The sequence below is a fragment of the Coturnix japonica genome, chromosome 5 (genome assembly GCF_001577835.2).
Source record: "Coturnix japonica isolate 7356 chromosome 5, Coturnix japonica 2.1, whole genome shotgun sequence".
NCBI lineage: Eukaryota > Metazoa > Chordata > Aves > Galliformes > Phasianidae > Coturnix > Coturnix japonica.
Window position 1 is genome coordinate 33593010 of NC_029520.1, and position 12609 is coordinate 33605618.

General features: G+C 34.5%; 1 protein-coding gene across 7 annotated transcripts in view; it reads left to right on the top strand.

The window, feature by feature from the left end:
• MIPOL1 (mirror-image polydactyly 1) overlaps positions 1 to 12609 on the top strand; it is a 168445-nt gene that overhangs the window by 70232 nt on the left and 85604 nt on the right. For all 7 annotated transcript variants that reach the window (XM_015865035.2, XM_015865033.1, XM_015865030.1 and 4 more), the window contains one exon: positions 6033 to 6140. In XM_015865035.2, coding sequence (XP_015720521.1) covers positions 6033 to 6140 — 108 coding nt within the window. The remainder of the gene's footprint in view (positions 1 to 6032; positions 6141 to 12609) is intronic.

Genomic DNA, 12609 nt, shown 5'->3' on the forward strand with positions numbered 1-12609 from the left:
TATTTTACTAATAAAATACAATATTTTTAATAATAATTTTTAAAGATGAGTATGTTCATAGGGCCTAAGCTCTACAAAAGCACTTTTCTTTCCTCTAATCTGAATAGTTCCAAGCTGCTGGGCATTATATAAATAATCATTTAAACACATTTGTTGATATTTTGCCAGAACTTTGAAGAAATGTCTTTTCTTTTGGAGGTTTGAAAATCTTAATTCAACATAATAATTAAATGGAAAAATTCTTCTAGTGATTATTATGTAGAGACTCCTTTATTTCTTTATTTCTATTAAAATGATTATTTTAGAAGAAAAAGGATAAAAATGTGTTTGTATAAACATAAGTGCTTCCAAACATCTGCAGTTCAAAGTACATAATTCACAGTGACACCAAAGGTTGGCTTGTGTTTTGACTGGATGACTTTGGTATTATTTTTGTCTGCAAAGGAAAGAGTGGTGTAGCATCCAAGTGGTGCAAGATGTTTGCCTCTCGAGAAATCATGATGAATTTGGGACAAGGGGCAGACTGTTTAAAAAAAAAAAAAAAAAAACATTCTGAAGGGAGAAGGAAAGAAGGGCTGTCAAACAGAGAACACTTGCATTCCATTGGGCGTCCTTGAAATGAGACCTACTCTAAAGTGTAGGTCATTATAAACAAAATAAGGAAAGGAGCACAGAATAATAAATTAAGAGTACAATCAGTTTGAATCATTTTTGTTCACTTCATGCTGTTATTTATTGTATTCATGTTTCCACAGCTGACAGCTTAAAAATGACAGGTGAAAATGTTGTCGTGTTTCTTCATGTTTTTAATGTGTTTGATATATAGATTAATTATTTACTCAGTTTTCATTGGTGTGAATATGCATTCCCTAATTTCAAAATATATCTGAAATGTATTCTTTCCAAAAGTGTTATGCTGTGTTATAGGATATTGGTATCCTTCAAGCACATTGTTTATTGGTCGTTGTGGATTTTACATGAAGATACCACGTACTTCATTGGAAAATGTTTTTATTTAAAATACATAAAAGGAAAAGTACATCTTTGGAAAATGAATGTAGTTCATCTGTCACTTAAATTAACTGCTGCTTTACCATAATTTGGAGGACAGAAACCATTTTCACAAGTTACTTAGTAAGAATTACTATTATTTTCTTTCTCACTACTTCACTGAGATCCCAATTCAGGAAGATCTTCATAAATAAATATGTATGGAATGTAATGGAGTACTCACTGCTTAAAATGAAGGGTTTGGTATGCACTCAACTGTTATGTGCCAGCTGACCTATTGTAGGTGACTATATGCACTTTTGATTTTTGTCTAATTTGAATTAAAATGTTACTTTAAATCCAGTGAGAGTGTGAAACTATGGGAAGCTGTGGATATGTACAAGATCTATAATTAAACTAAGAAACTGTAAAACTGGCTGTATTGGATCAGATTATACCAAGATCCTCACAGATCACTGCCATTACCCTTATCTCAGCCAACAGTCCAGACTTAAGGAGGAATACAAGAACAAGACAGTCATGCTACAGTGCCATTTCATACCATTCCTTTTTTTCAGCCCTCTCATCATTGGAGTCTTGTGTCTTTATACCAGTGATGATCCATAACTTTATTACTCTATCTTTTTTCCTATACCATTATTTCTTCAATTGCTTGCAGATTTTTCTTTGCTGTTGTGTTATCTGTGTTGTGTTGTCTAGTATTAGAGTACATCACTGAAGAATTCTTTTAAATAATGACCAAAAATTACTCATCATTCTGTGTAGACTTGACATGCCGTGTATCACCATATCAACATGTAGGTACAAGTTGAAGAAGAAAACACTGGTAAGATGACAGCGTGTTTAAAATAATTTGTGCTAAAGTTATGTTTGATATGTTAATGCAGTCTCATTTTTTGTAAAGGCCAAGCAGCATTAAGTGGTTATCAGAACTGATTTTTCTGTCTTTCATCTTTATTCCTTTTGTGTACCTGGAAGTAGTACCAGCTTTTAACATCCTAATCCTAGGTGAGCCTCCAGAACTTTATACTCAACTAGTCCACTTCTTGAACTCTCTGTCAGAGTTCTCATGAGGTGCTCATTTTTTGGAGTTTATCTGCATTTTTCCCTTGTGTTCTCAAGCCTTCTGCTGTGTCGCCACTGAAAGAGGCCAGCTAAGGATTGAACTGGTGCTCACCTTGAACATGCTTGTTCTGCTGAGTCATGTTAGCTGATACTTGTTACAAAGAAGGCTTGTCTAGCAGGAGTACAGATGTCTGCCCTTTATTTCTTGTCCAAATCTCTTCTTCTCCATCATCTGTTTGCTTTTCTTTTTGTATTTAATTGTTCATGGTATGTCCTGTGTTGGGTACAGGAGTGTATCTTTTGAAAGGCTAGACGCATTTAGAAGAGTGAAACTGGTTTGTAATACGAAAATACGGCTAAAGAGAAGATTGAGTACCTCTTGTTGGGAATAGATGATATTCTAATGCAATTTCCATGTATGAGCATTGGGTGATTGCTCAAGGAATACTGAAGTAGGCATAACAAGATTCAATGTCTGGCATGTATGTTACTGCTTAGATGAGGATAGCTGAGGTGGGAAACCTGTAGAGGGAAAGTGTATTTTCAGAGAGGGGAGAAAACAGTAGGATTTGAAAGAAGAGAGGGAAGGATTTTTTTTTCCCTTTCTTTTTGTTTTTTCTCTATCAGCATTGCCTCTGAATAAACACGGTGGTCTATGTGATGAAGCTGATCCTTGGTGAATAGTGTGAAGCCTTATAAAATGACGTGCTACCATTTCCAAGGCTTTAAAATCTTTCTTGGCAGAGTCTCTAGTGCTCTGATCAAGGCACATTCTCCTTGACATCTGTCTACACTGCTTTCATATTCTTTGAAGTATTTACAGTGTCTGAGATAAAAAAGATGTTTTCTCAGTTATGGTCCTGTCTTTGTAACTGTACAATTACACTTCAGATCAGAATGTGAGGTGACCTGTGCTGCACAAAATGTTGTATCTCATAGAGGATCCAAAATTTGTAATAATTAAAATAAAACAATTCCTTTAGGTTTCATATTTCTCAAAAAGATACATCTGACATTTCCTTTTTGCCAGTACTGAACCAGATGATGTCTTCTCTTTACTGTGCTCCAAAAAAGTATTTTTATATATGTTTTTAGAAGGAAATCCAGTTTCTTACTTGCAGCTGTTGACATTTCAGAGCCCTGGACTGAACCAATAAAAACACATGTTCTTTCAAAGAACACCTATTTTTACTGGACCTTGCTAATGACCAATGACACAGAATTCAAAAAATGTTGGCTGAAATGAAGAGAAAGGCTGTATTGTTTTAAATTTTTTTTTTTTAACGTTTCTTTATAGCACAACTACACAGAAATTACATATGCTCTTGTTCTTGTGAAAGATTACTTGTTTTTAGAATACAGTTTTTAATGGTTGAAAGATAGTTCAGGTCTAAATGTGTTGCAGATTATAGAGTGTTAATAAGACATACAAATTTTGTCATTTAAGATTATTGTAACGTTTTCACTTACAGAGCATTTAAAGATCTTACTTACTAGACATTTCCTGGGCAGTTAAGAATACAATTGGATTCATAATTCATTTGAAACATCTTCTGTAAATACATTGTTTTAAACGTATTAAGACACATGCAAAGGTCAATGTGCTCCCCTCCCCCCTTTTTTTTAATTGTAACATTCTTACTGAAAATGAAGTTAAAGGTGAATGATGGTATGCCCGTAAGGCTGATGTTCTAAGGCTGAGTTGATAGGGATGTTTACATGTTTTACATTATTTGTGTTGCGTCTTTATCCTGTGCGTTGGATCTGCCATGTGGCACAAGATGCTCCCTGTTGTTTTAGTATTTTGACTTCGCAACAGGAGAACAGAGAGCAGGATAAGAAGGCTCCCATGCTGTTAGTTGTGCCTTCTGAATATGTCCTGTAAGAAACCTGTACTGTTCCTGATTCAAACTGGGAAGTGCAGAGCAATGTTATAAAGTCTGTCTACAAAATACAAAAGCAAGATGCTTACTGATATTACATGGCAACAAAAGCACCATGAATAATGCCTGAAGTAGGAGTAGTATTTTAGGTAATGTTTAGATCCTGTATGCTGCAGAAAACAAACAAACAAACAAAAAATCCAGAAGAAAAAAAAAAAAAGAAAAACAAGAATACTATGGGCTTACTTTTTAGTAGTTTTCCAAGCTCCTGTTTCTCAGATGCTTAGATATGTAATTTTTATTCCTGACATAGAAGAAGAATTACAAGTGTGATTTATGACTTTTCTGTGAGACAGACATTAAATCTCTTAAGTTTAGAAAAGCATTTGCATTTATTTTAGCTTTTTTTTTTTTTTTTTCATTTTCTGATATTACGCTTTTTTTTCTCATTTTATTGGTATAAAATTGAAACTGTGCTTTAAGAAACTTTAAGACTCTCACTGACAGTATGCACTACTCAAGGGAGATGTGCTAATACAACTGATATAAAATAAGATATTCTAATATCACTGTTGGACACCTACAACTATTTAAAATTATTTATATATAGGATCAGATAATTTTATTTATGTACTAAATTGGTAATCTTGACTTGTAGTACATTATTCAGGGGAGAAAATTACATGTTTTGTGTTTGGGAAGAACATATGTTGATGTGTTTCATTTAAAATTTCTGTCTCAGACTCCTTTGGAACTCTGTTTTACTTAGGCTTCAATTGTAGTTTATATGTGTAGTTATACTACAGGTCTCTATTTCACACTTTTTTTTCTGTTTAGAGTTGACATGAGTCATGCTTCATTGTCTCTGGTAAGAATTGCATTGGAATAAGTTGTATGCATTTGATAGGAAGCTCAGTTCTGTGCCTTCCAAAGCCAGCAAGGTAGCAGAAAAGAGTGAAATATTCAAGCCTTTTATTTGAGACAACAGTGCTTATGTGGGCATTAAATCACAATTCTCATTTCTTTCTTACTAGTGTTTTCAGATGGTGTTTATTAAAATATTATTTCTCAGTGAATTGTCTAATGTCCCAACAGGATCTACCAGCTTAGTTTTTTAGTGATGATATCTGAACTACTTCCTTGTAATATGCTGTTCAAAAATGTTCTTGTTAATGTTGTAATTTTGCCTAGATCTGTTCAACAATTGTTCCCCTATGTCTTCCTCGTCCTTAATCTTTTTTTTTTTCTTTGTTGTTTTTTTTAGAGGGTTTTTTTTTTCTCCATAAAAAAGTACATTGTCTGTTGGCAACTAATTGCCCTTTGTAACTAAAGTTAAAAAGAGGCAAGGCTTCTTATGGTTACTGTAAAATACAGTAAATATAATTTATTTCATTTCACAATTTGCAGATCTCTAATCTTTAGAGTAGGTGCTCAGGTTACAGCAGTAAGTGTATGTGTGTATGCACACAATAGTAAATGTTAATTTTTTCATTCTTTGTCATTAAATTAATATTAAAACATAATCATCTGTAAACTTATTTCCAGCTGAGGTATGTGTGTGGGAATTAGGGTAATCTCAGCATAAAAGAAACAAGAAAAAAAAAAAAAAAAAAAAAAGATTAAAAACTACACGTATATTTTCTTTTAAAAGGCTGATTAAGTGGAGGATGTTTAATTTGCTCATTTTCCTCAAACCTAAAAGCTTATATTGCTTCCTTGATACTTGTGTACTTAATACAGACAAAATTTGGCATTATATGAGTATGAGCAGAGTTTCATCTCAATCTCTTTGTAATTTTTAAGACTTCTAAAAATGTTCTGCAAAATTTCTTTATCTGATAATAAACTTAGCTTTGTTTTGGCATGCAGTTGGACCAGGAAGCAACAAAATAATGCTGCACATTTTAAAAACAGCTCCAGTTTCGCTTAGGAATTGTAACATGCTTTTGTCCAGTGCTTTCTATACTTGCAGAAATGGCGATGGGGTTATTTACGTTAATTCATTTGGCTTGTTGAAAAAAAAAAATATATGCTCACACTCCTCTACTTAATGGGATTCTTTCCTCGTTGCAGTGCAAACGGCTAGAGCAGGAGCTTCATCATCTGAAAGAGCAGAACCAGACTTCAGCAAACAACACGAGACATCTGACTGCTGAAAACAATCAAGAACGTGCTCTGAAGGTAAATCTCCATTTCTTCTTGCAGGCAAATTAAGGTTGTAAGCCCCTGGTGCCAGCTTTCTGGGCTGCATATATCAGTTGTGTACATTTCAGCAGAAGTGAGCTATGGTGTTTGCCAACAACCCCTTCTTTAAACACAGATACAGCACCCTTCTGTTATGGTTTTATTTTATTTTGCGTATGAAAACAATAAGAAAAAAATAACATCCACTCCAAATTATTGTGCTGGAAATTTACACTGAATTCTTGGAGACTGTGCTTGGATTACATTTTATAACGTGAAGAAAACTGCCTCACGGTACCTTTGCAAAACTAATATTTTAAAGTATGGCTGTTTGATTTGCTCCCAGCAGTGTGTGCTATATTAATAACGTTGTTGACCTATACTACTAGTGACCACATAGTTGATACTACTGTTTGCAAAAGGGTAGCTAGTTGGAATTGGGAGGAGGAATAATAAGTCTTGTCAATAAGAATAAAAATGAGCAGAGAGGCAGGAGAGGGTCAGAGAAAGGACAGTGTGAAGTGACAGGTTATTGCTGCATTGAGAAAGGGAAATTGTAACATCAGTGAAATTGATAGCTACATAACCAGCCATCTCACCACTAGCCAGCGTAAGAGCAAATGCCAGGTAAGATGTGGAAGTGTCATGCACGCCTGTTTAGCTGCTATATTCTTAAACATCTCTTTGATCGGTAGTGGAAAGAGTGTAAAGGCAGAAGTTTCTCTGTTGATACTGTATTGTCATTTTAAAACTGCTTAATGTAGGTAGTTGGATCCAAGCATATCTTGATTGTAGGCAGATTTTCCTGTGTCTGCATGTTGGGAAAGCATTGTTATTCATGCTACATCTTGACCGATGTAAAGAAAAGGAATTAAGGTAAATCCTTGTGTAGTTTGACATTTCTCGGTTTAAAAAAAAAAAGGAAGTGTAATGAAAGAGGCTGCATGGCACATAAACACAGTGTATTTTATGGGCTTATAATTGCTGTCAGAATTTGTGGTGATTTTTACAAAATCAAGTGAGGAATATTGAAAACAGTCTAGCCTCAGATGCCTAGAAATAGAGATTGTAAACATTCAGGGCTGTTTCTGACCATACTAATGGTATTATTTTGAATCTGAGATCATTGAAAGTTAGTGCTTGCCAAGCACATTGTTTATTAAGTAGTATTATTTCATTAATTGCATGCTGACTTGTTTTTCTGTCACTGAAACCATTATGCACAGGCACTTTCCTTCAGAAAACATCAGTGTTTTATTGAGAGTACATTTTTACATATAACATTGTCTGACATAATGCTCGCAGGATAATTATATTTTGAGAGCAAGAAGTGACTTAATAGTTCAGAGTGTTACTAGGATTTCATCCTAAGCCTGATATTGCTCTCCCAGCACCTAATCTTTAAAGAATTTAATTTCTGTCTGCCACAGGCATTTTTTGATATTTTCAAAGTTAGAGGTTAATTGGTCACTGTCTTTTAGAGATGAGAGTCTGGGGAGGAAAAAAGAGAAATGCTTTTCAATTTTTGTTGAAGTCGTACTTTCTTAATATTATACCTCTCTTGTTTCAGTCCTTATTACTGTTGACTACAGTGAGGGCAGGTCCATCTGAGCACTTTTTAGAAGGCTGCTTGCCTCGGTTGAATTCCTAACCTTAAAAACTATGAAATGCATCTATGAAATCTCAGCAAAAGTGGTCACCATTGTTATGCAACTTATCAACACTTGTCCTGCCCTAGGCAGTTATCAAAATGAAAAGCTTGCCAGCTCTTTTTAGTGTAGTTATTAGCCAGGAAGCTGGTAGGAATTAAAGTCAGGTCAGCGACATCTTCAGCAGTGGGTGGGCCTGTCTGCCAATTGATTGTGGTGCTGCATTCAGTAATGTTAATTCAAATATGATCAGGTATCCTGTGGGAGATGTTCAGATACCATATCCATCCAGAATAAATTTGAGTAGGGAAGATTAAAAAAAGAATCTCTTAAAATGAACTAATACTCTCTTAAATGTAACTGATGCTGGTGACTTAGTTTTGCAAAATATGCATTTTGGTGCTGGGGGACAGATGAGTAACTTGACTAGCTTCAGATTTCCTGCAGGGAAGCACAAACAACAGAGACAGTGTAAGGCTACTAGCAATCATATCTGGGTAAAGATACAGTAGTTAGGATCAACTGGATTAAGGATGACATAAAAGTTTGTGACAAATAATGAAATCATTGCCTTGCAGGGTCCTGAAATATTCTTAATGAGACCTACTTATTATTTATTCCTTATTTTTTTAAATTATCTTACTATAATAAGTTGCTCAGAAGGAAAAAAATGGTGTAAGACTGATACCAAGGGGAAAAAAAAAAAAAAAAAAAAAAAAAAAAAAAAAAAAAATTTTTTTTTTCACAGGTGGTATAGTCTATCAGGTGAGATAAACTGCAAGCTTTTTGTTTTATTTTTAGCTATATTAGCTCACAGAGCTGCTTCCAGCCTGGTTTGAGGCTGCAGCAGTACAGATGCCTGAGTGAGATCAAACAGCACAAAGAATTTTCACCAGAGAGAAGGGGTGCTGGCAGTAAGATGGCCAGACTCAGGATGTAGGGATCACAAAAGTGATGTAAACACTCCTGCATACTTACAATTTTATGTACTTTTAGATCCCATGTCACACCTGGAGATCATCTTTCAGATAAGACATTTGACACATAATGCATGGTGTATAGATCTATACTGTGATGTTATATCTGTTCATATTTGATGTTTTTAACTAATCTCTATCAGATGTATTAGTGCTATGTAATTTAATGTTTCTGCATCTGATGTATTGATGATATAGAACATTTCTTAGTGTTGTGGGCCGTTCAGTCCCACAATGCCAAATTGATACTCCTAATTTTCATATTATTCTTACTGATCATCATAGAATACATTAATTGAACGGCAAAACTGATGTCAAATCTTTCCTCCAAGTAATGCACATAACAAGACAGAGGTCATTCAGGGAAGGGTGTGGACACCTATATCCATCACTAAAGTAAAATAATACTCTTCTTTGTGAAACCATTTAAAAAATCCTATCATATTGCAGATTGAATTATACCTAAATCTTTTAGGGATAATTGCTTCCTAAGGGCCTATACTTTTGCACTTTTAGTACATTTTCATAAAATAAGATCTGCAGAGTGCTTTGCAGTTGTAATGTGTCAGAGTCTATACGTAAGATTATTCATTTGTGCTTGGGCTTCATAATTAACATTTGGTCTCTGCTGATTCTGATAAATGTAGTCCCATAATACACTGAGATATCAGATTAAATTAAACATAGAAAAGTTAAAGAATTGATTTTTTTCATTAGTATTAAGTATTGTTGTGGATCATTTTGTTGTTGTTGGCTTTGTAGTGTGTAGTTTTGAAATCCAGAGCTTTAAGTAATACATTTCCACAAAGAAAAATAAATATTTTGCCATCATGAAAGTCCTTTACTCTGTTGAAAAAGAATAGGAAATAAGTCTTGTGGATCAAAATCACTTAATGTGAAAATTCATGGAACACGTTTAACTGAATTTGAATTAAATGTAGGGAGAGGTGACTTTTCACAGGCCTGATTTATTTTGTAGCTTTTAATTAGGCTGCATGTTCTTTTTGAATCAGCTATTAATCTGCTTTAAACACCAAAGAGACATAGTAATTTACTTTCAAGCTAAACTCTCAATGTAGAGGAGAGGCCATTTCATAATATACATATCAGGTGCCCTTTAATGACTTAATGAGTTTACTCCAGCCAAGTATGATGTCATTAGAACATATAAAGGTAATTAATCTCCTTCAGAATTGTTAGCATGTTAATCTTTAGTTATGATTGAATTTTCTTTAATTTTTTTTTATTAATATTTTTAATAGTCACTTTCTGTGAAATCCTAAGTTCTTCCATAGTTTTCTTATTAATATATTGTAATTTTGAGTAATGTGCAAGAAACTGGCCTGAGGGAGCAGATACTTACTGTAGGGTCATAAAACAATTATAGCTATTGTCATCTGCTTTCTGCTGACAAATAAGAGTTGTGTGAAGGACAGGAAATCTACAACGCATAGCAGTTTGACAGATATTGCAGTGAGGATGCCCATGAAATAAACACTCTGGAAGTGCTTCCTTTTGCCCTTCATAAATTGTTTTAAGCTCTGTTTTAATTCCCAGGATTCTTAGAGTGGAAACCATTTTTTTCTTTATCTTCTTTACTATGCCATCTACAAGAATAAATCTGGTCAATGTGTGAGCTACGAAGAGCTCAGTCCCAGAAGTATCCGATGTCATTTTTCACAAAAGCTTAAACATGAAGTTCAAAATTATTTCCTACTATTGAAGTGCATGGAATATCCATGCTAGAGATATCGTATTGGTTATGGAATCAAGTCCTGCTTTCAGAAGATAGTATCTGTAGCTTATATCTGTGAAACCTAAGTCATTCCAATATTGTTTTTATGTTTAGAACCTCAGGGCTGAAGTTTTAGAGCTTCATTTTAGTGTGTTTGGAGCTGATTTATGTCTGTGAAGCCTTTGATTTGCTTCTGACAGAACAACATGCTTTTGAAATATTCTGTAATCCAGAGAAACTTGCATGAACCAGCAATGGGAAACTGGGAGATTGAAGTCTCATAACTTCCCTTCAGATTTCAATTCAACGTACATTTTTTAATATTTATTATAATAATTAATTGCATCCTAGAAGGCTGAATGAAAAGCCTTTCCATACTTTCATAATCATTTAATATAAGGCAGTAGAGATCTTGTTGATATATCAGAAACCTGTGAACATGTCATGACCCAGCGTCATCCAGAACACTTTTCTGCTGACTTCAGCCATTTTGTCTGTTATGCCATTATTAACTTCAGTGCTGTTTGAATGATAGAAGCCAGTTGCTGATTGCAGAAATTTTATACCTAACAGATGAATAGCTCCATTATCTAGTAGGAAAGAGACTATTACACCTTTGTCCACACTGTAGTCTACAGTGTAACTAGATCTTGTTCTCCAAGAATTTAAAACTTATTTACAGTTAATCCTCTTCTTGACCTGATGTTACTCTTAGTACCATATGATAAAAGATGATTTTAAATTTTGTATTTACTTCAGAGTTGTTTTTTTGTTTGTTTTTAATGCAGCTCACCAATATGCATTTGTTGAGTAACCAGCCATTTCTCATTCATTTTGCTGTGAGCTCTCCAGGCATATATAAAATTCCCTCCATAGCTAACAGAGAATATCAGCCTATGAAAGCTTAGTTTGAGAGCTTGTTCTCTAGAATTAATCCTACGGCATCTGTACTTTTTGTCCTGGATGTAATGTCTTACTATATATGAAATGGGCTACTAAATGGGCTACTACCCATTTGCAAATGAATTGATAGGTGTGTCTGAAGATTAGGGTGGCAGCTGCATCTTGGAAGTAGAAGAGGAGGAAAACAAGACCAGATCTGGTGTTCAGTGTGAGAAGTTACATTCTTCCTCTTAACATTTGTTTATGATTTGTTCCTATTTTTCTGAAGCTTCAGGGATATTTCAGGAGGAGTAAGAATAGCTCCTTGGAGGTTCCATCCTGCAAATAATATATTGTTATAACTAATCCTGAAAGTTTTTTTATGCTACTCTTCTAGTAACTTATATGTGGATAAAATACTAGAAGGTTTCTCAAAGCAAGCTGCAATTAAAAGGTGCTGCTTCTCTTCTTCCTTCTTCACTACTGTTGTCCATGTCAGTTCATATAAAACTACTTAATACATTCAGCGAAGTCTCCAGTAGCTACCCAGTAACAATGTATGGACTTATTTAAGTTTAACCATTAAGTTATTTGTGAATAACAAGTTTGCTGCTCTGCCAGCAAAACTGTTATGAAGGGTATGACATAAGTTTTTTAGTGTGAAAGTTTGCTGAAATTTAAATAGTTATTGCTTTTAAGTATGTAGTGGAAATTCAAATACACAACCTATTGAAACTTGGAATGCACTGCTGACAACCTGAGTAAAAACACACAAATGTTTTCCTTTGCTTGCTGCTTCCAAGACACTCAGCACACAGAATAGGTAGAGTTGTAATCTTAATTGCTATTGAGCAGAGCCCTTGCTTGTGCTGCACCCAAAAAGCTGAATCACAAGGTCTTAAGTGTTGTCACTACAGTTAGACCTAGGTCTGCTCAGCTCTTATCCGTGCTAGAAACATAATTAGTCACTTTGTGACTGGGATTATTAAGCAGTACTAAACATCTCTGTGGATCTCAGTGTAAGCTGGTGCATCATGTTATAAATAACAAGGTCATGTAGAACTCCAGCAGAACTGATTCTGCCCATGTTCTACTTGGACATTAATTTTCTGTGTTCTTTTCTGCTGATATTGTAATGTCTCCTACAGCTCTTGCTACAGAATTCTGACAAACATCCCAGTTATCTGTATATATGGAGAGGTCAAAAATAACATAGGCTTCTA